Source organism: Vulpes lagopus, chromosome 6 (assembly GCF_018345385.1).
Source record: "Vulpes lagopus strain Blue_001 chromosome 6, ASM1834538v1, whole genome shotgun sequence".
NCBI classification, from domain to species: Eukaryota; Metazoa; Chordata; class Mammalia; order Carnivora; family Canidae; genus Vulpes; species Vulpes lagopus.
In genome coordinates, this window is record NC_054829.1 from 46,627,437 (window position 1) to 46,654,284 (window position 26,848).

General features: G+C 37.1%; 1 protein-coding gene across 3 annotated transcripts in view; it reads left to right on the forward strand.

Annotated features, from left to right (window-relative positions):
• The window catches only part of MAP4K5 (mitogen-activated protein kinase kinase kinase kinase 5), a 108,913-nt gene that overhangs the window by 1,103 nt on the left and 80,962 nt on the right, over positions 1 to 26,848 (forward strand). For all 3 annotated transcript variants that reach the window (XM_041758338.1, XM_041758337.1, XM_041758339.1), the window contains exon 2: positions 119 to 335. In XM_041758338.1, the coding sequence (XP_041614272.1) occupies positions 228 to 335 (108 nt within the window). In that variant the 5' untranslated portion in view covers positions 119 to 227. The remainder of the gene's footprint in view (positions 1 to 118; positions 336 to 26,848) is intronic.

Sequence of the window (26,848 nt, forward strand, 5' to 3'; positions counted from 1 at the left end):
GACGGGACTACGGGGCGCCGGGGACCCTTGCAGGCCCGCTCGTCCGCGCTCCCCGGCGGGCCGGAAGGGAAGGGGCCGGGCCGCTCGGGGTTGCAGCCTCTGCTCGTCCCTCGTGCAGGCGGAGCTGCGGGCGGAGGCTCCATGTTGGGAAGCGGCGCCGCTCATCCTCGTTAGCGGGACTCGGGGCGCCGGGGGCAGAGCCGGCGGGGGCCGGGCCCTGAGCGAAGATGGAGGCCCCGCTGCGGCCTGCCGCGGACATCCTGAGGCGGAACCCGCAGCAGGACTACGAGCTCGTCCAGAGGGTCGGCAGTGGCACCTACGGGGACGTGTACAAGGTGAGTCGGGCCGGGCCGCCCTCCCGGCCAAGTGTGCGGCGTGGGGAGGATGCTTTATTGTCGCATCGTGGGGGGGGAGCGGCCAGGGTCCCTTTTTACTCCGCTCAGAGCACCTTATTTTCATTCCTCGCTCTGGTCGCTGCCGACACGCAGAACTAACCAGACCTTTGCAAGACCACTGTTGTACTCTTGTGTGTGCTAGGAAGGCTTCTGGCGTTTATTTGTGGTATCGAGGGGGAGTTCGAGGCTGCTTCTAGAGTTGCACTTGAGGACGTGCCAGTCTTAGCAAGGAAAAATGCTTCATGAAAGACAGTAGGTGAGACCCGAGGCATTTGCGTTTAAAGAAAAAAAAAACAAAAACTCTGACGTGGTTGAGCTTGAGTTTTAAAAGTCGTAGTGAAACCAGATCTGTCAGTTTTCACTGTAAACGGTCTAATACTAATCAAAATGATGTGTGCATAAACATTATCCTATGTAGGATTCTGCTTTTCCCGGCAGATGTTTCATCATTTGTATTTGGTTGGTTTTTTTTTTTTCCCCCTACTTTAGCAGTTCCTCTCTCAGGGATTTAGAACATTCCATGACCGGAGAGGGGATAAAAGCTGTTGTCTTTTTAATTGTGTTCCCTGGCATTATTTGCGACAAATGAGAGGGTAAGGTACTGTTAATTTGATATTAAAGAAAAATTATAGAGAAGCAAACAATTCCATAAATCCACTGGGTTCTTGAAGGATTAAAAGGAAAGAGATCGCTTCAGATTGGTTTATGCTTTTTGTTTTTTCTACTTCAAGAGAAGCATTAATGTAACTCATATGGATATATTAAGGAAAATTTCCTTTGATTTTTGCAACAGCTTTCCTCATTAGATTTAATATGATATATATCTCATTATTCCAAACAACACTCCTGCATGTATAGCTTAAATGGTCTTCTGTCATATGTGTGATTTACTGTAGACTCCTTTGGGCTATGTCATTTTATTGCACAGATGGTAGAATGTAAAGAAAACATTGCCTTTCAGCTCCTTTTTTGCTTTTATTTGTTCTATTAGTAATAATGATTCAAAGTAGTACATGACAATTCTAGCACTGTGTCATTTTACTGAGATGGACTGTGATGGGTAGGCTTTTTATTCATTAAAAGGACATTTGAATCTTCTATGCTAGGCACTGTTACAGGAATGGGGTTTTGAACTGTGAGGAAAGTCCCAATTCTTGCCCTGTGAATACCTTTGAATTCAAAGTGGATAAAAATAACAGAATCCTCTTTATGTAGAAGTAGAGGTAATTAACTCTTCATTGTTTAGCCATGGATTAGCCCTTTTGTGGAATGCTCTTTAAAAAATTGAAATTCTTATTTTGTCTTCTCATTCCTACTCTTTAGTCATTTTCATCTTACGAGTCACTATGTATTAGATCAGTGCAATTCAGTTCTTGTTAATGAAATAGTCTAAATTCCAGTTCTTACATATTTTTTCTTCCTACTACAAGAAAATTTAACATGTTTTCTCCACAAAAATTCCAAGATCACCTTTTTTATTATTATTATTATAAATATAATGACTACAGCAATTCTCTGGAACAGGATTTTATTCTTGCCAGGAAAAGCAAAGGGGGTACCTCCCTGCCCCACGTCTCTTCCACATCTCTTAAAGAGAGGATCAATGACTGAATATTTATCATACATCATCTTCACACACACACACACACACACACACACACACCCATCTCCTTCCTCACCACATTCATGCTTCCCCGCGCTTACATGTGTATACTGATTCCACTCCTGGCTAGTCTCTGATTCCTAAACATCCTCAATATCCTGGTTCCTTATCTTTTGTTTTCCTTTGTTCTAATTACCTGGAATCACCTCCCACCCCCCTTTCAAATGTTACCTCTCTTACCTGTCCTTGAAAGCCTTCCTCACAAGCTCCTCCAGGAAGCCCCCGCTGTTCCTCTTATCTCTCCCTCTTCATCTATTACTCTTTACCATCTTCATTCTGTTCTAGCCACCCTGGTCTGTTTTCTCTTCCTTAAACGTAATAAGCATCTTCCTACCTTTGGGTCTTTGTTCTTGCATTTTCCTCTGCTCAGAATGTTTTTCCTCAGACAGCCATGACTTGCTCCCTTCCCTTCTTTCTTTTACACTACATCTTTTTTTACTGATGTATTTTTTTCTTTGCACTTAATCACCACATAACATAATCTTTATTTTTTTCTTGTTTATTATCTGTTTCAATCCACTAACATACTCCATGAGGACAGGAGTTTTTATCTGTTTTCACTCCTCCTACAGTACCTGTAATTATACCTGCCACAGAGTAAGTGCTTCTAAAAATTCGATAAATGAACGAATGAATAACTCTCAGTAATTCTGTCACCTAGTTGTCTTTTGACGTCACAACACTCAGCACTTAAGACTCTGTGTCTGTCTGTAATGTCTATTAAGATAGCCAGCTGTATATTTTTAGTACAAATTTTAATTATTTGAGTTCTTTAGGAAAAATATTTCTGGAAAACTATTTCATAGCATATCCATTTGCAGCTCTCTAAACCTTACAGAATTGTGTCAGTTTGTATTTATTCCTTTTTATATACCTAAAAACATGTAACAGTCAGAATGTAGTGCTGAAGTTTTGAAACTCAGAGCAGTTAGAGTAATTTTGCTATCACTGTGTTTCTGATGAGCTGAAAATCCTTGGAAGCTTTAGAAGTATTTTCAGTCAGTGATACAAACTAGTAAAATAATAATAGTGAAGAATAATGAAGGTAAATTAGTTACGTTCTAGTCAGGTATTATCTACTTTTCTAAATAAATGTTACAACTACAGCAACTATCTGGAGCAGGATTTTATTCTTGCAAGGAAAAGCAAGTATCTTATGAAGCAGGAGCTTTAAAAGGACCAGCTTTGAGACTCTTTGTAAATTTTATATATGCTCTTCAAAAACATAGATTCCCCTCTCAATCTCCTGTCTTCCCTGATAATCTCCAGTGGGGGAGAGCTTAATTTTAAGATGCATATTCCCTGGTTGAATGGGCAAAAATTCTTTTAGATATATAAAGCAGGAAATGGTAGAGTGGAAAGAAACACAAAAGAGAAAAGAAATGTGGAAGTTGGATGACGGATTAAATTTCAGCTGAGCATATTTTATTTGTATTAATGTTAATATTTAAATCTGCCAACCGAAGAGGAAGTCTAGAGATTGAGAGTTTTCACTACCTTTGGTCCACAGAAGAACTAGACATGTCAGGTAATCTAAACAATTATTGTATACGATATAGTTTGTAATCGTCCAAGTCATTGGGGTGGTCTTTATAAAAATATAAAAATATAAAAATATTTGTATCAAAATTGTCCCCAACCTCCATTCAAGAGAAGATCTAGGAATTATTTTTTTAAGATTTTATTTATTTATTCATGAGAGACACAGGGAGAGGGGCAGAGACATAGGCAGAGGAAGAAGCAGGCTCCCTGCAAGGAGACTGATGCAGGACTCAGTCCCAGAACCCCAGGATCATGGCCTTTGCCAAAGGCAGATGCTCAACCACTGAACCACCCAGGCATCCCTAGGAATTTTTTTAACCTTTTGCGGGATATAAATTCAGAGAGGGCAAACCCATGTATTTTTTTCTAACTTGCATGCTTTTTCTGACTGATTACATAGTATGACGTTTAACTACAAGAAAGAAGGACTAGATGGCTCTTGTTCATCACTGTATGATAGCAGACAGATGCTCAAAAAGTATTTGTCAAATGATAATAGTTATAGAAAATTACCCAGACATAACACTGTTCATAATTCAGTATAGTTTCAGATTTTTTTCCTAATGTTTTTAAACTGATACATTTCTAAGGATCACAATGTAGATCTTTTTTCTACTCTAATTGGAACAGTTAGCATTTTTCCCTGGTCATTAAATATTCTTTGAAAATACCATTTTTAAAGGATCTGTTGAACAAACACTCATTTAATGAATGATTCTATTCATATTTGTTGTTTTCAATGAGAAAACTTTTTTGTGATCATAAATAATGTATACTTTGCAATGCAGTATTACTCAGCCATTAGAAATGACAAATACCCACCATTTGCTTCAACATGGATGGAACTGGAGGGTATTATGCTGAGTGAAATAACCCAATCAGAGAAGGACAAACATTATATGTTCTCATTCACTTGGGGAATATAAATAATAGTGAAAGGGAATAGAAGGGAAGGGAGAAGAAATGGGTAGGAAATATCAGAAAGGGAGACAGAACATAAAGACTCCTAACTCTGGGAAACCAACTAGGGGTGGTGGAAGGGGAGGAGGGCGGGGGGAGGGGGTGAATGGGTGATGGGCACTGAGGGGGGCACTTGACGGGATGAGCACTGGGTGTTATTCTGTATGTTGGCAAATTGAACACCAATAAAAAATAAATTTATTATTAAAAAATAATAAAAAATCAAAATAAATAAATAAATAATGTATACTTTGTACAGAAATCTTTGTTATGTATTATATAGTTTTATCACTTCCATAGGTTATTCTGGGTGCTGGGTGAACTGGGGTGAATCCCTTTTTTATATACACCCTCCTTATCTCTCCCTTATGCCAGAAGTCACAATTCTAAAATAACTTAAGGCATTTTGAAGCATATCCTAGGATCCCATCTTATAGATTCATTTATTTTGGAGATACTTATTCAGTGCCAAGTGGATTTTAGGGGATGAGGATGGAGACACAAGAAAGAGAAAATATGCTATCAACAGAGAACATATAATTTAGTCAGGAAAACAGACATGTAAACAGTTATAATATTGAAAGTGCTGTTGTAGAAGTGAAGTCAAAGAAATACATAATTCTGTCTTTACTGGGAATAGGGGAAGGGAAGAGAAGAGAAAGAAGAGAAAGAGGAGGCATTGACTGGATTGTAAAATAACACAGGGTAATTTTCAGGTGGACAAGATGGGAAAAATATTTCAGGCTATGGGGGATCCCTGGGTGGCGCAGCGGTTTGGCGCCTGCCTTTGGCCCAGGGCGCGATCCTGGAGACCCGGGATCGAATCCCACATCGGGCTCCCGGTGCATGGAGCCTGTTTCTCCCTCTGCCTGTGTCTCTCTGCCTCTCTCTCTCTCTCTGTGACTATCATAAATAAATTTAAAAAAAGTATTTCAGGCTATGGGAATAGTGGGTGCAAACACCTGGCATCTTCAGAAACTATGATGAATTTTGAGGGATCTGCATTTGTAGATTGGGTGTGACCAAATATGGCAGAGATGTCATAGATGGAGAATACAGGCAATTTTCTGGCAGAAAAGGATAAGATAATGGGTCTATATATCATGTCAAAGAATTTGGACTTCTATAAACTGAAGAAACACTGAAGAAGGGATCTCTCATGGTGTAGAGGCTGGATTAGGTAAAGTTGCTACAAGTGTAAAGACAAGTGATTGAATAATCCAAATGAGAGTTTGTGCAAGCCTAAATTAGGCACTGGAACTGGAGATAAAGGAAGAGATGGATTTGAATCATATTTAGAAGATGATAAAAATGGGGTGCTTGGGTGACTCAGTCAGTTAAGCATCTGGCTTCAGCTCAGGTCATGATCCCAGGACCCTGGGATTGAGCCTGACGTCCTGCTGTTTCTCTCAAATAAATAATAAAATTAAAAAAAAAAAAAAAAGATGGTCAAAATTACCTGGTGATTAATTGGGGGAAACAAGTAATCAATAGCACTTAAAATTCTGACTTGGGTGGTAAAACTGCTGCTATCAGCAAAACTAGAAAATACTAAATATGTGGGTCTGGACTTGTGTCTGGTTTTTAACATATGGCATTACACTGGTGGGTGTATCTAATAGTGGTAGGAAATGTAGCTCTAGGCTTGAGAGATGAACTGGGGATAAAGATTTGGGAGTCATCATCACTATATGGGGTGGACCTGTGAAGTATAGGTGAGATCACCCAAGAGAGTTTATAGGTGAGTTGAAGAAACGCTGTAGTGTTAGAGTGGTAGCAGAAGAAAATGATATATTGAAGGCGTCTGAAAAGGAATAAAGAGGGATGAGGAAGTTCTTTTCGTAGAAACCCAGATTTTAAGAGCTTATTTTTTATCATCTCCTGCATCCATTCTTGCTCCCTTCTGCTCTGACTACAATTAGGAAAATATATTGATCTTCAAAAATTATAAATCTGAAGTTTTGTGTCATTCCTCTTTTATTCTCCATGTCCAAGGAATAAAGCCTTAGAATAATACACATTTTAAGGCCTTGCCTATCTTGACATTCTAACCATACTGAACTTTATTTAGTTCTCTATATGTACTCTACTCTTTGTCCTTCAGGTTTTTGTAGGTACTATTTCCTTTTCTTAGAATTCTCTTCCTCTTCTTTCTCAACTGTCTATCTTCTACTCTTCGGTTTTGGTGTTTGTTTTTTTAAGATCTGTTTATTTGAGAGAGAGAGAGAGAGAGCATACAAGCAGGGGAGGGGCAAAGAGAGAGGGAGAGAGAGAATCTTAAGCAGAATCCCCACTGAGTGCAGAGCCTGAAGAGGGGCTCAATCTCACCACCCTGAGATCATGACCTGAGCCGAAATCAAGTTGGCTCCTTAACTCAGCCACCCACGCACCTGTGGGTTTGGTTTTAAACATTGCATTTTCAAGGAGGGCTTTTCTGTCCCTTAAATAAGGTCATATCTTTGTGCTGTATGATTTCTTACCCTAATACTCCTCATTTGTCATAGATCATTGTTGCTGTCAGTCGTCATGCTGTATTCAAACTGCATGAGAACAGGGACCTTGTGTTTACCATTCAATTGGCTAGCCTAGCATAGTGCCTACCAGATAGCATGTGCTCAGTGAATACGTTTTGAAGGAGTGAGCAACATGGCAGTCATACAAATAAGGAATCAAAAGGGTTCATTAGGAGCAAAAGATTCAACATCAGTAACCTCAGGGAAATGCAAATCAAAACCGAATAAAGTTTTACCCTACACCGGTCAGAATGGCTAGTATCAAAAAGACCAAAAATACCAAGCGTTGGCAAGGATGTAGAAAAAAAGGAATCTTCTCACACTGTTGGTGAGAATGTAAATTGATTCAGCCACTGTATAAAAGAGTATGGAGGTTGCTCAAAAAATTAAGAATAGAAATGCCATATAATCGAGTAATTCCACTACTGGGTATTTACCCAAAGAAAACAAAAACACTAATTCAAAAAAATTATATGTATCCCTCTGTTTATTGCAGCATATACAGTAGCCAGGATATGGGAGTATCCCAAGGGTCCATCAGTAGATGGATGGATAAAGAAGATGTGGTATAGATATACACAATGGAATATTATGCAGCCATAAAAAGAATGAAATCTTGCCATTTGCAATGACATGGATGGACCTAGAGGGTATTATGCTAAGTGAAATAAATCAGAGAAAGACAAATACCATATGACCTCACTTATGTGTGGAATCTGAAAAACAAAACAAATGAACGAACAAACAAAAAAAGCAGAAACAGAGCCATAAGTACAGAGAACAACTGGTGGTTGCCAGCAGGGAGGGGTTAGGGGTAGGGGGTTGGGCAAAATGAATAAAGGGAAGTGGAAGGTACAGGCTTCTAGTTATGGAATGAATAAGTCGTAGTTATGAAAGGTAGAGCATGGGGAATATAATATAGTCAGTGGTATTGTAATAGTGTTGCATGGTGACAGATAGTAGCTATACTTGTGAGCATGGCATAAAGTATAGAGTTGTTGTTCAGGTTGTATACCTGAAACTGATGTAACACTGTATAGCAGCTATACTTGAATTAAAAATAAAATGAATTTTTTAAAAGCAAAATTGTTGAGGTGTAAGTATAAATGGTAAGTAAAGAAGTAGAGGGAATGTAGACTCCTCCTTGAAGAATGTAGCTATGAAAGGAAAAAGAAATGAGACAGACGTTTCTTCCACTGTTTCTTTTTCCCCATTGAGACTGATTACAGTTTTTCAGTTATTATTCTTCAGTATTGTTTTATCACCCAAGTGACCAAGAGTGTTGCTGAATTTTGAGAAGGAATTCAACAGGGAATGAAAACAAGACAAAGGATTTGAGAGGAATTGAAAATTTAGAAAGATAAAAGGCAAAAACTTAGGATGAGATTGTTAGGAATGTAGGGAATACTTTTAAAGCTTCCTTCCCTCCCTTTCTTCTACCCTCCCTCCTTTTTTCTCTCCCTCTTCCTTTCTAAAGTAGAGACTCTATTGATTTCCAGCCCCAGTTGTTTCCCTGCAAGTATGGTTATGATGAGGCACATTGATAAATGGGGAGCTGGGGTGGGGGAGCAGAGTGATGACAGGTTTGAAAGGGGTATTTAACATTCAACCAATATTTAGAGAGGACCTCTTCTGTGCCAGACACTGTACTGGGGCCTTGGGATACATAGGTGAACAAAGTAGACAAAGATTCTTGCTCTCATGGAACTTATATTCTAGTAGGGGAAGAGGGACAATAGATATAGTAAGTTGTGTATGTATGTGTGAGAAGGTGATTGAAGATATGGAAAGAAGGAAACGTTGAACAGGTTAAGGGGGATCAGGATTGCCAGGATGGGAGGGGGAGCAGGTTAGGGAATTAAATGAGGATCATGAGGGTACGTCTCATTGAGAAGGTTAGATTTGAGCCGATATTTGAAGCAAATGAAGGACTTAGCTATGTGACTGTCTCTGTAATCAGAAGTCTTAAATATCTCTTGATCTTACTGAATCACCTGACCCTATTACTGTAGCTAAATTGTAAACTTGAAGGTCTGGAATTAGAACTCAGACATAGTCATTGCCATTGCCATCATCCCATCTTATTGGCTGGTACAAGAGTACATACAGATCATTGTGATTTTAATTAAATTAAGTTCAGCTGTTGAATGTGTTGCCCACTCCAATACCATTTTTTTAAGCATAATTTTGTAAATAAATATATAGCTGCCTCTACTATGTGTCTCTCTACCAACATTCTCTAATATTTAAATGCTAATAAATAGGCGTGCCTAATGACCCCAAATATGAAGGTGATAGAAAATGGATGTATATGCTGTTTATTATTTCTCTGATTTGATATCAAAGCATCACCTACTTTCTTTCTCTCTTTTTTGATAGTAATACCATTTGTCTGAATATACTGTCCTTCCTGTGCCCTGGTAGTCTGGCATAAAAGATTATTGGGTTTTCATGTTAGGGTGAGGGAGAGTGAATAACTTGCAAAAATAAATTAACAGCAAAAAATAAGGACCGTGCTTTAAAAATCTTAGTTAAATTACATGTTTTATTAAGCTAATTGGGTATCTTATTAAAAGTTATTTATTAGATGTTAAGCATTATGTAAGGTTACTGTGAAAATAAAGTGTGCTATTACGATGAAGTATACTGTTACAGATGTTTACTATTTTATAAATCATTTGGTTAAATCTTATTTAGTGTTTGTTTTTCTTACTGTGCAGAAGTGGCCTATTTTATGACTGCCTAAAAAAAGAACATGATTCTGATGTTAGATATGAAGCTCTGGACCATGTCTGAAGGCAAATTATTTAAAAACTCTTTTTCTATCTTCATAGAAATATTGTGAAAACTATAAAACAAGTCCTTAAAATACTTTCATCTTGGTGAAGATAGACATAAAACAGTGCCGTCACTGGTGCAGGTGTATAAATCCTAGTTCCAGAATTGACTTGTGGATATAGCCTTCAGTTTAGGCTTATTAATACATTTAAGTGTTTTTGTTAGTTTGTATTACGTTTATCATTTTAACTATAACCATCATTTCCAGTGTTTCTGATAAAGACAAATGGGCTAGATTGTGAATTGACTTAGTTATTAGATTTCTTATTCTGCTTTTGCTTTCAAAATTTATGTTTCACTTCTTAACTTTAAATTGTGGTTTCAGACCAAATATACAGGAAGAGAAATATGAAGGTTATTAACAAGTGATAAGTTGCATTTTCAGAGCTTTGTTGAGAACTAAGTCCAAGTTCTATTAATTGGAGCAGGCGCTTTCACTTGGCCATACTGGACTGTCTGTACGTTTGAGTGTTATTAGAAGGCTGTTTCTCTTCAGTTATGTGAAGTACTATTTAAAAATATTACTCTGAGGGGCAAGATGAAATTAGGTCGAATGTATCTCTATTTCTGTTAAATGTCATCTCCCACTGAGATTTTGAGAAGATGAATTGAGAAGCCAGGCAGATAGCCTGACCTATCCTTGGAGGGGTTTGAGCTCATGAATCATACTGGCCTCTACCTTCCAACATTTTTACAAAAATAAAGTCCGATTAAAATGACTAAAAGTGACTAATGTTTGTTTAGCTCTTTCATAATCAGTATGTTATTTGTTTCTTACAATAATCCTATAAAGTAGCGACAGGTATATTATCATCTCTGGTTTACCCAAGAAAAAACTTTGTTTTTCCTGGATCTTACTGTGAGTAAGTGGCACTATGGGGATTTGGATCCAGATTTTTTGATCCTTATAGTCTCTGTTCTTTCCACTATACTCAGCTGCCTGGGGGATGTAGCTTTAAAATCATTGGGACAAAAAAAAAAAAAAAAAAAAGAAACTGAAAGATTAAGAAAATTCCCCAAGGACAAGCCATTTAAGTATGGGGTCTGGGATTGTACCAGATACCTAAAAATGCTATCTTTCTCTATGAAAAAAATACATAGATGTTTGACTTCTTTATTTCTAATAACTTAGAAGAATCTAGAATTTTGTCATCAGGTGACTTATGAATAAAATATATACTTAAAAAAAATCATTGGGACACAGCCCTTAACACATTGCTTATTACATAATAAACTTTATACAAATTATGGTCAGGTGAAACTTGGTGTCCTCACGCCTCTGCTGAGAGATGAAGGATTTTTTGGATGGATTGGAACATGCATATATGCTTCAGTTCTCGGCACCAATTTTAAGAGGCTCTTTTTCCTGGTTACCCCTTCTGGTCATTATTCTTACCCTCATATTTTCCTAATCGGAACCCAGGGTTGATTTGCCGTTACTGTGGAGATGACTCAGCTCATGTCACACTACGAGGTAAATAGCTAAAAAGATAATCTATCCTTTTTCTTGATTGTTGGGACACTTCTATTGTGCTCTCTCCTGCCCTCGTTTTGTCTGAACTTTAGATGTATGGTTATTGTTAATCAGATTAACTGAGTCCCATAGACTATATTGTGTAATGCTATTATAAATTAAAATAAAATACTAATTATTGGGACCCCTGGGTGGCGCAGCAGTTTGGCACCTGTCTTTGGCCCAGGGCGCGATCCTGGAGACCCGGGATCGAATCCCACGTCGGGCTCCCGGTGCATGGAGCCTGCTTCTCCCTCTGCCTGTGTCTCTGCCTCTCTCTCTCTGTGACTATCATAAATAATAAAAAAAAAAAACTAATTATTTCAGGCAGATATCATTAACTAGTTACTTCTGTTTGCTTCTATTTAAGGTAAATAGGACTGTCTGAGAAGGATGTGACTTTTAGCATTGTCTTGTGAACCAGTGTATTACTTCACACATGCACCTCCTTTTTTAGGGGCACTGTGCCTTCTTTCCCTCTTCTTTTTTTAAAGATTTATTTATTTATTTTTAAAGATTTTATTTATTTATTCATGAGAAACAGAGAGAGAAAGAGGCAGAGACATAGGCAGAGGGAGAAGCAGGCTCCATGCAAGGAGCCCAATGCGGGACTCGATCCTGGAACTCCCGGATCATGCCCTGAGCAAAAGGCAGACACTCAACCACTGAGCCACCCAGACGTCCCTGTTTATATTTTTATTAAAGAGCATGCATATGTGTACGTGCACTGGGACAGGGGCAGAGGGAGAGAGAGAATCTCAAGCAGAGTTCCTGCTAAGGGTGGAGCTTGTCATGGGGCTTGATCCCAGGACACTAAGAACATGACCTAAGTTGAAATTGATCCCAGGACACTAAGAACATGACCTAAGTTGAAATCAAGACTCAGCCGCTCAACCAACTGAGCCACTTGGGCACCCTATACTTTTACATTTTAAGCTTTTTAGTTACTAATTGTATCAGATGATGGAAATACTTGGGTCTCTTACCAGTTTTTCCAGAAGTAATTTCCTATTATTTCTGCAGTAGCATAGATCCATGAGTAGGACTTGTCTTCCTGTTTTGCCTTTCTCTTCCTGGCCTAGGCATAAATAGCCTTCTTTCTTACCTTTTATTTTTAAAATACATTTTATGTAATAATGTGTTCATTTTAGGAAACTATGATATAGGAACAAATGAAAAATTACCTGTATCTTTTTGCCAAAAGATAAACATTGCTATTTATATCTTTGTAGACTTTTAAAAGATAATATTAAGGGCAATCCTGGTGGCTCAGCGGTTTAGCGCTGCCTTCAGCCCAGCACGTGTTCCTGGAGACCCAGGATTGAGTCCCATATTAGGCTCCCTGCATGGAGCCTGCTTCTCCCTCTGCTTGTGTCTCTGCCTCTCTCTCTCTCTCTGTCTCTCGAATAAATAAGTAAAATATTTAAAAAGTAAAGAAATAAAAGATTATATTAAGGGTTTGTACATAAGTTATAATATGTATAAGCACATATGTAGTATACGATATATAATATATAGTATATATTTGAATGCAGTGTATATATATATATAAATGAATTTAACAGTGTATCACAAACAACTTTTTATGTTAGTAAATATACACATTTTATATTTGTGTATTATTTCCTTGTATAATTGTGCAATTTAAATAATGTTTTTCTTATATATGTTTTGCTTAGAAACTTCATTGTACAGTTTTTAATCCATTATTGTTGAACAAGTAGATTGACTCCAGGATTTCCTTATTATAAGCAGTGCTGTGATCAGCATCCTTGAACAAATCCTTAACACAAAAACAAAACTGTTTCTTTTCTTTTTTAAAAATTTTTAAAAATTAAAAAAAAAAAATTAAAAAAAAAATTTTTTTTAATTATTTATTTACTCATGAGAGACACAACCGCTGAGCCAACCAGGCATCTCAAGAAAACTGTTTCTTAAGTAAATTTCTAGAATTAAATTTTCTAAGCTTTTTGAAGTTTTAGTAAATTTTAACCAGTTATTCCTCAAAAATGTTGCACCCAACCACAATGATTCCCTCTTTTAATCTTAAATCCTTTCTTCCTTTTTCTTTGCCATTAGGACATCCAGATAACTAATTCAATTTAAGTAATCTTCTGGATGGAACCCTCCTTTTAATAAAATTAATCTGTTCTAAGAAAAGGTTAGGAAAATGTTTTTCACAGACGAGTAAGTGTCCTAACAGGCTAAAGTTTTAGTGTGTCTTGAGATGTAAGTCATGTGGACAGATTTAGAGTAACCCTAACAGGAAGGCCTCAGGCTCGGAATATGTCTGCCTGGGAATATGTCTTCAGGGAAATGCTGCCATGCAGTCTCTTTCTATAATAGCAAGATCCCTCGTCTAGACCTGTATAACTGTGTGGAAGGCAGCTTGGAAATACTCCACAAAATTAAGGAATTTGTGAGTTGGCAGGTACCTCTCACACAGTGCAAAAATCCCAAGCCCTATCCTTGACAAATGGTCATTTAACTTATTTAAACAGTAAGGACATACTATGTTTAGAAGCAGTCAGTTCCTTTTTAGGTACTGTCTATAATCTGTCCCATTGAAACTCAGACAGGGCAGATACATCTTTGTAATTCTTTGCTCTCAGTTCAGCAATATTACCCTGATATCTAAAGTATCTGATGTATAAGAGGTGCTCAATGAAAAAAAAAAAAGTTAAAATAATGAGTGACTAGTCTTTATTTTAAATTTTCATATGGAGATTATACTATAATGACTCCACCCGTTATTATATTTTGTTCCCATAAATTTGATAGTTTTATTGGAAATAATTTCCTTGAAATTCATATAATAATTTAGTGTATAATATGTCTAGTGTTTATAACCTCCCTTTTTCCTAAAAGAATTTATAGAGAAATAAGATAAAGTGCTTTACTTTGCTCTTATCAGAGGGTAAAGTATTCCATTCTGTTTCAAATATAACACCTTCAACATTTATTTTTAAATTTTAAAATTATCATAACTTTATAAAATTCAAAGGAATCTCCTTTAATGCTATGAATCTAATGTTATAACTGCTGTCATTTTTGTTGGACATCAGACTTTGAGCACTTAAAGTACATAGTAACCAGAATGGTGAGAAGAGTCTGGAAACTATGTGGCATTTTATTTTATTTTTTTATTTTTTAAAATTTATTTATTCATTCATGAAAGACAGAGAGAGAGAGAGAGAGAGACGCAAAGAGAGAGAGCGAGGCAGAGATACAGGCATAGGGAGAAGCAGGCTCCATGCCGGGAGCCTGATGTGGGACTCAGTCTTTGGTCTCCAGGTTCATGCCCTGGGCCAAAGGCGGGTGCTAAACCCCTGAGCCACCCTGGGATCCCCTCTATGTGGCATTTTAAAGGGATTCGGTGTTTGTAGTTAAAAGGGAGCTTTTATACATATATTTATTTTAAAGATTTTATTTATTTATTTGGGAGAGAGAGCATGCAAGTGGGGGCGGGGAATAGAGTAGGAGGGAGAGGGACAAGTAGACTCACCCAGCATAGAGCGTGATGCAGAGCTTGATCCCAGGACCCTGAAATCATGACCTGAGCCAAAACCAAGAGTCTGATGCTTAACTGACTGAGCCACCCAAGTACCTCAGCTTTTATATATTTTATCTGAGCAGGGTTAAAATTAGAGTCTAGCCCCTGACTGCTATAGGGATTATAATAAATACTTATTAAATAAATTGATAAATTTAGATATCTGAAATTTGTCACAGTAGGAAGAATATTCTAAATCAGTATTATCTCACAGTCCAAAACTGGGACCACTGAGGAGAAATTATAGGAAAGTGGATTTTACTTGTCATAAAAAGCCTTTATACAAGTAAAGTTATCCTAAAAATGAATGTATTAGATTGACTAAATCACTGCCTCAAAGTAGAAGAGAATTTTTTTTTAATTTTATTTAAATTCGGTTTGCCAGCATATGAGAATTGTTTTTTAGAACGAAGTTGAATTGGGTGATTCCCAAAAGTTTCTCCAAACTGGGCTTCTAATAGAACAGAACTCTAACAGAACAGTAGTTTTTGTTTTCGTTTTGTCTATTTTCACTATTCCTTAAATGTGGGTGATTTTTTTAACATTCTATTCTTAACTTTCTTTTCCTTCTTATTCTCCATATTCTTCCTAAGTAATCTCACCTACCTGACTTGGATTTAGTAATGTTGATGATGTCCAAATCTGCCTCCAATCCAGAATAGCTCTTGAGCTTCAGGAGCTACCTATTAAGTGGCATATAGGATATCACCAGGTGGTTTTCCATCGGAACCTAAAATTTAAATATGTTCAAATACGAACCATTCATCTATGCCCTTTCACTACCTTCCTGTCTCACCACATAAGATGTGTTCATCTTTGTCGTTGTAGTGAATGGGACCACACTGTCCACTTAGCTGTGCAGTGCAAAACTAGAGGTTATGCTTAGCTTACTGTTTCTTTGCATTTCATATTAAATTGCTTACCAGTTTCTAATGGAGACAAGCTTGAACTAGAGTATAACAGGGAGGTAAAGGAAAGTGAATGGATTTGATTTATATTTTTAAGCCATCAGGATTTGCTGATACATCAGATGTAAAGAATGTGAAGGAAAGAAATGAAGAATGCCTTTGGGTTTGAGTTTAAGCAACTGAATGGATGCAATTAATTTTATTTAGATTGGGAAGATATGGGAATGAATGGGTTTATGGAGCAGGGATAATTAAGTGTCCTGTGTTAGACATTTTTTATATGTGTATTTTTTTATTGGAGTTTGACTTGCCAACATGTAGTATAACACCCAGTGTTTATCCCATCAAGTGCCCCCCTCAGTGCCCATCACCCAGTAACCCCATTCCCCCACCCACCTCCCCTTCCACTACCCCTTCCTTGTTTGTTTCCTAGAGTTAGCAGTCTCTCATGTTTTGTTTCCCTCTCTGATTTTTCCCACTCGTTTTCTCTCCTTTCCTCTATAATCCCTTTCACTATTTTTTATATTCCCTGTATGAGTGAAACCATATAATGATTGTCCTTCTCCAATTGACTCGCTTCACTCAGCATAATATCCTCCAGTTCCATCCACGTTGAAGCAAATGGTGGGTATTTGTCGTTTCTAATGGCTGAGTAATATTCCATTGTATACATAAACCACATCTTCTTTATCCATTCATCTTTCGATGGATACCGAGGCTCCTTCCACAGTTTGGCTACTGTGGACATTGCTGCTATAAACATTGGGAGGCAAGTGTCTTGGCTTTTCACTGCATCTGTATCTTTGGGGTAAATCCCCCGCAGTGCAATTGCTGGGTCGTAGGGTAGCTCTATTTTTAATATTTTGAGGAACCTCCACACAGTTTTCCAGAGTGGCTGTTCCAGTTCACATTCCCACCAACAGTGCAAGAAGGTTCCCCTTTCTCCACATCCTCTCCAACATTTGTTGTTTCCTGTCTTGTTAATTTTTACCATTCTCACTGGTGTGAGGTGGTATCTCATTTTGGTTTTGATTTGTAGTTCCCTGGTGGCAAGTGATACGGAGCTGTGTTAGACATTTTAAGTTTGAGATGCCTGTCAGGTTTCCATAGATTTAGGAATCTGGAGCTGAGTAAGGAGAGATTTGTCCTGGAGAAGGTTATTAAAGCCATAGGATTACATAGGAGAATGTTAGATAAAGAAAAACTGAAATTCCTTCATCACTCAGAATAGGTAAGAAAAGGGAATAACAAAGAGGCTGAGGCACTATTAAAGGTTTGAAGAGAGAGGAGTAAAATAGTTCTTATAAAGAGTGGAAAATCAAACCTAGTGGAGAAGTTGTAATTTGAAATTTGTGTTGTGATTTCAAAATAAGACCAGTGAACTTTATTTTGTAATTTGTTTATAGTAGCATTTAGCTAGCTATTCAATACTGGTATGGAACGAGTGGATAATTGGGTTTATCAAATTAGGATTTTGCCCAGCTAGTGTGATACAGGGGAAAATGGGAAAGAAGTTAAGGATATTTGTAAGAGAGTGACTGTAAATGGAGTGATGGACCATGAAACCCTGAAAGTAAAGGGAATGTGAGGAATTGAGATGTAATTGGTGGCTGTAGGGGAATGCTTTGATAAAAATGGAAGGACTAGGGGCACCTGGGTGGCTCAGTGGTTGAGTGTCTGCCTTTGGCTCAGGTCGAGATCCCGGGGACCTGGGATTGAGTCCCGCATCAGGCTCCCTATGCCTCTGCCTCTCTCTGTGTCTCTGATGAATAAATAAATAAAACCTTTAAAAAAAAAAAAGAATTTTCAGTTTCCTAGTGAACTGAAAGGATAGGTCATCATCAGGAAATACAGTGTTTCCTTTTTTTTTTTTTTTTTTTAAGATTTTATTTATTTATTCATGAGAGACATAGAGAGAGAGGCAGAGACATAGGCAGAGGGAGAAGCAGGCTCCATGCAGGGAGCTCGACATGGGACTTGACATGGGACTTGATGTGGGACTCGATCCAGGTCTCCAGGATCAGGCCCTGGGCTGACGGCGGCACTAAACCGCTGAGCCACCCAGGCTGCCCAGGAAATACAGTGTTTAAAGACAGGATTTAGATAGGAGGTCAAAGAATGAAAAGTGAGGAAGTAGATCTGGAGGATGAAGTCTCTAAGACTTCTCTTGTAGGCAGGAGAAGGAGTGAAGAGAAAGACTGTGAGCAAGGGGCTATAAAATCTGAATGAACAAGGGAGGGTAACCAAGTTAGTAGATGGTAGCTACAACAGTGGGTGATACAGTCTGTTTTTGAGCTTCAGAGGAATCTCATGTCTCATCATTACCTTCTTTACACTCTTAGGTTCCCTTAACATGAGATAATTTTATTTCTTTGAGATGCCCATGTTTTCTGCTATCTGGACACCGTTGCCTGGAATTCTGCCATAATGATACTATCACTACCACCACCACCATGCTCCTCCCACAACCCCAGAGTCTCTCATCAAGTCTCAGTTTAGGTTTACTTTCTCTTGGAAGCTTTAACTGGGCTCAGAACCCTTCTGTGTTGTCTTATATCACCTTTGAGGACTTTGTCATGCTGTATGGTATTTACTGTTTGCTTCTCTCTTTCTTCAGCTGATAAAAGCCTTAGAAGATAGGAACTTTTTTGTTTCATTAAATCTCCAGTATCAACAACAGAACCTGGCACATAGTCAGTAATATTTGTTCAATGAATAAACCAGTCAAAAACAGTGTTCCATAAAGATTCAGGTATAGAGATTTTATAGACTATGACATAATTGACTGTTTACTTTTTTGTGTGGATGAACCAGTACTTTGTATTGTTCAAACCTTACAGATACTGTGTTGCTGCTTTTGTATTGTAGTTCATATTCTTAAATCTGGGTTGCATAACCCTGACCCTGAGAAGTTCTCCCTGGCCACTAGAGGTAGCTTGTTAAATACAGAGATGTCTTGATTTTCTATTATGTTAAAGAGTATTGTTGGAGGAAGGGGGCATATGTAAAACCGGTGCCCCCAGTTGGCTTTACAGAAAAGTTTTGTGACCCTAAAAATATGCTGGAAGGAAGCTAATTGGAGATAGGATGAAGGGCCTAATATGAAAAACAATGAAGTTGTGAATAAAGACTGAGCTCACTTACCTTCATGATGACTGTTTTGGTTGCCATAGTTTTTAGATTACTGTCATTAGTTACCAGTTTAGTTTTTTGACTTAGTTTTAAGAAGTTCCCTTGTAACTTCATGGCGACAGGAGTGTAATGTTCATTAAGTCTTATCTTCCTACTATTTCTTAAAAACTTGTAGGTGTAAAATGTGTAGATACAAGACCTTTCCTTTAATTATTTTTAGTCACCTTAAAAATTTCACAGCACATAAAGAAGCTCATGGTTGAGAAAACTGACAGCTGCATGATATTGTTGAAATAGAAATGGCTTAATCAGGATGATCAGCATCTTTTTTTAAACCTTTACACAAGTGGAAATCTAAGGATAACTTTTTTGTTGTTTTAAAGATTTTATTCATTTATTTGAGAGAGGGAGAGCACAAATGGTAGGAAGGGGCAGAGGGAGAGGGAGACCAGCAGACTCCACACTGAGCAGGGAGTCCGACACAGGGCTTGATCCCAGGACTCAGATCATGACCTGAGCCGAAGCAGATGCTTCACTGACTGAGCCACCCAGGCATCCCTAAGGGTAACTTTTTACTGTAAATTTAAAAATTCAACACCCATTGGATAGTTAGAGTCAAAAGACTGCTCTGGAAATGTAATTGGTTAAAGGGAAATGCTTTAGCAATGAGAATAGAAACTTAATTTAACTGGAAAGGCTTTTTCATGGATTTTGTTGTGACATTGATCCTGTTTATTATTTATCTTTTCTAACCTATTAATTTCAATTCCTATTCAATAAGAGTTAAATAAGACATAAGCTGGGCACCTGGGTGGCTCAGTCAGTTATGATCTTAGAGTTCTGGGATGGAGTCTTGTGCCAGGCTCCAGGCTCAGTGTGGAGTCTCTTCTCCCTCTCCCCCTGCCCCCTGCTTTGCTTGTATATGCGCATTGTCTCTCTTTCTCTCTCTCAAATAAATAAAATCTTTAAACAAAAATAAGAGATGAGTTATAGTAACATTTTATTAGAGTTCTGGGTGTTTAGTATACTTTAAGTCTGACTAGTAAATACCGATAACCTATTAAAATAACTGGAATCAAATATTTTTAGATCCTTTTCGTAGAGAGGTGCTGTGGTACTTCCATTAGTTCCTTTTATAAACATAATGCAGGATCTTCAAATTCTGTGTGTTAAAAACAAAAATGCTTGAGAATATCAGACCAAACTTGTTGGAGGGAATAGTTAGGGTTCAAAAGCCAGTATTATGTATGACTCTTCTGGATTATAGTGTGAAATTATATGTTAAATCTCTGAAAGATCTCTTTAGTAAATTGAATCTGTAAAGTCTCTGTTTAGATCTTTTTTTCTGAAAGCCTCTTTTGCCTTTTATTATAAAAGAGCCTGGTACTGCTTTCTGTTTTTAAAATCCAGCTGGAAAATTACAGAGTACGAAAATTTGCCCATCGGTTCTTCATTTGGAGAGAACAGAAGTATGTCTTCAAAATGGAGACTGACATTTAAGTATTCTCTCAGTGGGAGTTTTAGCTTACATTATTTTCTTTACTTTTTACTTCTGTTACTAAATATATTTTGGCTTCTGCCTGGTATAGCTGAATGTTAAAATATCATCTTTATTTTATATGGTTCTGTAATTGTTGTTCATATCCTCCAATTAGCTGTTTCTTTCTGAACCCCTCAGAATCTCTAAAAAACAAGAAACAAACAAAAAACCCCAAAGTGTCCTTGGCCCTGTGTCTTTATTTTGGTTCTACTAAATTCAAACAATGTATTTGTGTTGAAAATTGACTCTGGAGTGTGAAAATATTTGTATATTAAAAAAATAGTTTTGGGATCCCTGGGTGGCGCAGCGGTTTGGCGCCTGCCTTTGGCCCAGGGCACAATCCTGGAGACCCGGGATCGAATCCCACATTGGGCTCCCGGTGCATGGAGCCTGCTTCTCCCTCTGCCTGTGTCTCTGCCTCTCTCTCTCTCTCTCTCTGTGACTATCATAAAATTAAAAAAATAAAAATAAAAAAAATAGTTTTATATATATTCCTTTAGAAATAATCAGTAGACTTAATTTTTAGTACAGTTTTAGATTTACAGAATAATTGAGCAGATAATATGTAGTTACATTCACCTAATCCTATCCACCCATGTACCCACAATTTCCCCTTTTATTAACATCTTGCATCAGTGTAGTACATTTATCACAATTATTGAACCAATATTGATATAGTATTACTATAGTCCATACTTTACATTAAGATTCATTTGTTGTACAGTTTTATGGGTTTTGACAGGTACATAATGATGTTTATTTCATCACTACAGTTTCACCACCCTAAAAACCCCTATGCTTTTTGTATTCAACACTCTTCACCCAAACCCTTGGCAATAGTTGTTCTTTGTACTGTTTGTAATAGAGTTTTACCACTTCCAGAATGTCATATAGTTGGAATCATATGGTATTAGACTGGTGTCTTTCTCTTAGTGCAGTATGCATTTAAAGTTCTTATCTTTTCATGGCTTGAAGGCTCATTTTTCTTAATCACTAAATAATAGTCCACTGTATAGAAGGAAGTACCACAATTTGTTTATCATTACCTATTGAAGGACATTTTGATTGTTTCTAGTTTTGGTGATTATGAATAATGCCTACTATAAACATTCTTGTATAAGTTTTTGTGTGGACATAAGTTTTTAACTTAATTGGGTGGATCATATGGTAAGACTATGCAGAGACTTAGACTCTAAGCTAAGTAAGCTTAGACTAAGTAAGTAAGACTAAGCTAAGCAGCTTTGTAAGAAACTCTCAAACTGTCAGTTTATGTTCTTAAGAATCATCCTAATTGGGGTGTCTGGGTGGCTCAGTCGGTTGAGCCATTAACTCTTTGAGTCAGGTCATGATCTCAGTGTTGTGAGATCTGCTTGGGATTCTCTCTCTCTCTCTCTCTCTCTCTCTGCCTCTCTTTGCCACTTAATCTCTTTCTCTTTCTCTCTCTAAAATAAGTAAATTTTTTAAAAAAGAATCAACCTAATTAAAATTCTGGAAGGATATATTCTAAACAATTTACAGTACTTAGGGGGATGAAATGGGAGGGGAGAGGGACTGTCATTTTATAATATTTGAATCTTTTAGAACAAAATATTTTGTAATATTTTACAAATAAAATTTTTCTCTAAAATTCTTAATTTTAAACTTTCTTTTTTTTTTTTTTTAATTTTTATTTATTTATGATAGGCACACAGTGAGAGAGAGAGAGAGGCAGAGACACAGGCAGAGGGAGAAGCAGGCTCCATGCACCGGGAGCCTGATGTGGGATTCGATCCCGGGTCTCCAGGATCGCGCCCTGGGCCAAAGGCAGGCGCTAAACCACTGCGCCACCCAGGGATCCCTAAAATTCTTAATTTTAATGCACAGTAATAAAAATTGAAAATGAAGGGCATCTGGGTGGCTTGGTTGGCTAAAGTGTCCAACTCTTGGTTTCAGCTCAGGTCATGATCTCATGGGTCATAAGATTGAGGTTATCTTCAGGTTATCTATCAGGTTCCATGCTCAGCTGAGAGTCTGCTTGAAGGTTCTCTCCTTCTGCCCCTCCACACAGTGGTTCATACCCTCTCTTACTTCCTCTGTCTCAAATAAGTAAATCCTTAAACAAATTGAAACCAAATTAACATGAATAAAAGACTGTTTAAAGCAGTATATTATTAGTGTCATAGCACTTCCTAGTTGTGGAGGATTTTAATATTCTTATTTTTTAAGTAAAGAGAACAACTACCTTACTACAATCATAATTGTCCAACAAATTTATAGAGCATCTACCTGTGGCATAGTTCTTCATAGAATCCTGCCTATAGGTAAAAAGAGAACACACTTCATGCAGCCTTGAGATGTCAAGCAAAACTTCCTGGAGGCCATAATATCTAAATTTCATTCTGAAGGAGAAATCTGAAATAACTAGGCTAATTTGGAGGGGAGAAAAGCAGGGGAAGGAGAATGTACCAGAATGAGGACAGTGCTTTCAAACTAGAGACCAAGTCATTTGCTTCTGGTTAATCGGATTTAAAAACCAGAATTAATTGTTTCATACTCTCAGAGAAGCATATTAGATTTTTTTTTCATGCTGTTGGTACTCATTTGATAATCTGTAATTGGGAAGTATGGGCTCATATTTTCTTTTGGTTTCTAGTGACTAGCAGGGTGTATTGCCCTAACACCTGTTTTGCTTTGAAAACTGAAGTAATGGATACCCTGAAGTTATTTTGTTGCTGGAGATGTGTCAGCATCTATCACTGTCAAAAGAGTTAAATACTGCATTCTTTATCTGAATTTTAGAACCTTGAATGGTTCAACTGTCACTGTTTGTGAGTGTACATACATGTTACTTTCTTGTGGCATCTATGTCTCTTACACTTAAATCTTTCTTCCCAGTATATAAACTTCTACTATATATCCATAGGTGCTTTTTGTTTTCTATGGGATTCCAGGGATATTTTAAAAATTATTGTTTAGAGAAATACAAAAGGAGGGAAAAACCAGGAAATGTATCAACATGTAGGGATGAAAATGAATTATGTTGGCTAGATTATACTGCAGGAGCCTTAAAAGAAGAATAAGTTGAATCTTGTCAGCTGATATTTTTCCCAATCCTATAACATAGATTTTAAACATTTTGGAAGGCTACTGACTTTTATTTGGTAATTTTTTCCAGATTATTTAAATAATATTTTCCTTGGATCAAATTCAACTCTCAAATTTAAGATCTTAAATATGTAAGAGTTCACAACCTCTTACATTGAAAATCACCATAGGAAATAATTTAATGTAAAATATGATTAGTACATTATTTTCAACAGAAGTCATCCCTCAAGTTTATTAGATATTATGAAATTAATACTTTTCTCTGGTATCTGTTGCATTTTAAAAAGGAAAACAGAATTCTCATCTATTGAAAGGAGCAGTGAAACCTTGACAACAGAATATAATTACTGGGTTCTAACTCCTTCTCTTTCCCCCTGGCCAGTAAAATAGCCTTGAGCCAGTCCTCTAACTTGACTGAGCTAAGTCTTTGTGTTTAAATAAACAGAATTAAGTAATGAATGTAAGAGTTCCTTCAAACTATAAAGCAATTATAAATATAATTTACATCATTATTATGGAATTTGTCTTCTAATACATATTTTATAACCCACTGAACAAGATTCCCAAGAGGTCAGTTATTACTACTTATAACTTCTGGCCATGTTTTCTGTACCAGAATCTCACTGGCATGTGAAATGTTGAGTAGTGGACAGCCTAAATTTGTGTGCACATAATTTTCTATAACCCATGGAAGAACTGAGATACTGAAAGATCTTAGGAATTGGGACAAGACCTAAGGCTAATAGACAATTCTCTTCTCTAAGGGCAAGAAAGAGGAGAGGGTAGTTGTGTGAGGCTTTTGGCTGACCTGTTCCTGTGTCTCTAAATATGTTTGCATTGGGTGAGGGATAATTATATGGGGGGAGTTAAAATGTCTGTTTTCTCTTCCCAGACCCCTCCTTACGCTAATTTACTATAATAGATGAGAAAAATGTGAACTTATCACAACATATCATATTTGAGACTTCTGTAGAAAATCATTTTTTTCTTCTTCCTGTTTTGACTTTCCTTCTGTATCCCTCTCCCCTGTTCTATTCTTCACCTTCTATATGTCATTTCTAAAAGTATTCTTTGAAGGCTGTTTTCCCTACCTTCTTGGTCATCCTTCTATTCTTTTCCCTTTTTTCCTCTTTCCTCTTGTAACATTATTTATGTAATCCAGCAGATTGGTGTGATTTTACTTTTCTGTTTTATCATATGTTATATTTTATGCCAAGTATGAAAGTTTACATTTGAATCTAATATAGTAAATGAAATACATTGTTATTAAATTTCATTCCACATATGGAATGCCACTGAATGCAGTGAAAATGAGCACTCATAGTAGCAGTGACAGCATAACAGTACAGTGCTTTTAGACTGTTTTGGTAGTATGTGTTGATGGCCTTAAATGTTTATATGCATGCCCTTAGACCTAGTTAAATTCAAACCCTAGGATCCATTTGAAAGAAATAATCTTAAATAATGAAAAGACTGTATGTAACATTCTTAATCTCTAACAATAAGGGAGAATAATTATATGGACTATTCTGTAGCCATTTAAAATTATATATAACATGGAGAAGGTACATAATTTTAAAAACAATTAAAAATTGGACCTACAAGAGAACTGAGCAAATAGAGATTTCATATCCAAGGTTGATGAGAGTATAAATTCACATAGTTTTGTTAAAGGGCACTATGGCAATACATCCATTTAAAATCCACATATCTTTTGACTTAACAATTACACTTGTAGGTTGCCTTACTGATAAATTCTGATATGTGCCAAAATATTTGCAGTTATAACCATTGCAGCACTAATTATAATAAGTCTCTCCACGGGTGCCTGGGTGATGCACTTTAAGTGATCAGCTCTTGGTTTCTGATTAGGTTGTGATCTCATGGATCATGGGATCCAGCCCCACCTTGCATTCCCAGCTCGGGGGAGTCTGCTTTAAGATTCTCTCCCTCTGTCCCTTCCCCTACTTGTGTGTGTGTGCACATGCTCTCTCAAATAAATCTTTAAAAAAAAAAAAAAAGTTTGTCCATGATTTTTGATTAAGTAGTGAATAGTTTTTTCTAGAAATTTATCTGTAGGAAATAAGGCTGTGGATAGAAATAAAGCTAAGATATATTTATCCCTCTGTTTATTACTACAGAATAATTTAAAACCCTCCTTCTTCAACAATGCCAGATTAGTGAAATACAATCTATCTCCCATTAATAGAAAATTGTGCAGCATTATAAATTACATTGTGGAAGAGTATGATGGCATCATCTTCTACAATATACATACCTACACAGGGCAAAAAGGGAAACACATGCTCTATTAACTTTTTTCCTCTGGGTAGTAAAATACAGATCATGTGTTTTTCTAAATTTTTCCTTAATTATTATTTATAAAATAATAATATATAAATTTTATATTTTTAAAAAGATTTTATTTATTTATTCATGAGAGACACAGAGAGAGAAAGAAGCAGAGACACAGGCAGAGGGAGAAGCAGTCTCCATGCAGGGAGCCCGACGAGGGACTTAATCCTGGGATTCCAGGATCATGTCTTGAGCCAAAGGTGGCGCTAAACCTCTGGTCTGCCGGCGCTAAACCACCCGGACTGCCCTAAAATTTATTTTTTATTAAACCATGAGTATTTTTTTTAAGATTATTTATTTATTCATGAGAGACACAGAGAGAGAGGCAGAGACATAGGCAGAGGAAGAAGCAGTCTCCCTGTGGGGAGCCTGATACAAGACTTGATCTAGAACCCAAGGATCATGACCAGAGCCAAAGGCAGACACTCAGTCACTGAGCCACCCAGGTGCCGCTCCATGAGTATTTTTTTAATTAAGGACAATATTAATTCTAAGGGCACCTGGCTGGCTCAAGGTTAAACATCTGCCTTTGGCTCAGGTCATGATCTCAGGGTCCTGGCATTGAGCCCCCGTTAAGGCTCCCTGCTAGATAGGGAGCCCTCTCCCTCTGCCCCTCCCTCTGCTTGTGCTCCCTCACTTTTTCTCTTTCAAATAAATAAAATCTTTAAAAATATATTAATTCTAGTATAGAGAAAACACTTAGTGGAAGTATAACAAAAATTGTAAATTTTTGTTAGCTATTTTTGAGTGGCAGAACTAAAGGTAACTGTGTGTATGTGTATCTTTTCTATATTTTTCTTTAATGAGAAAATGAATATATTCATTTTGTTGGAAATAAAGGGTTTGCTTTTT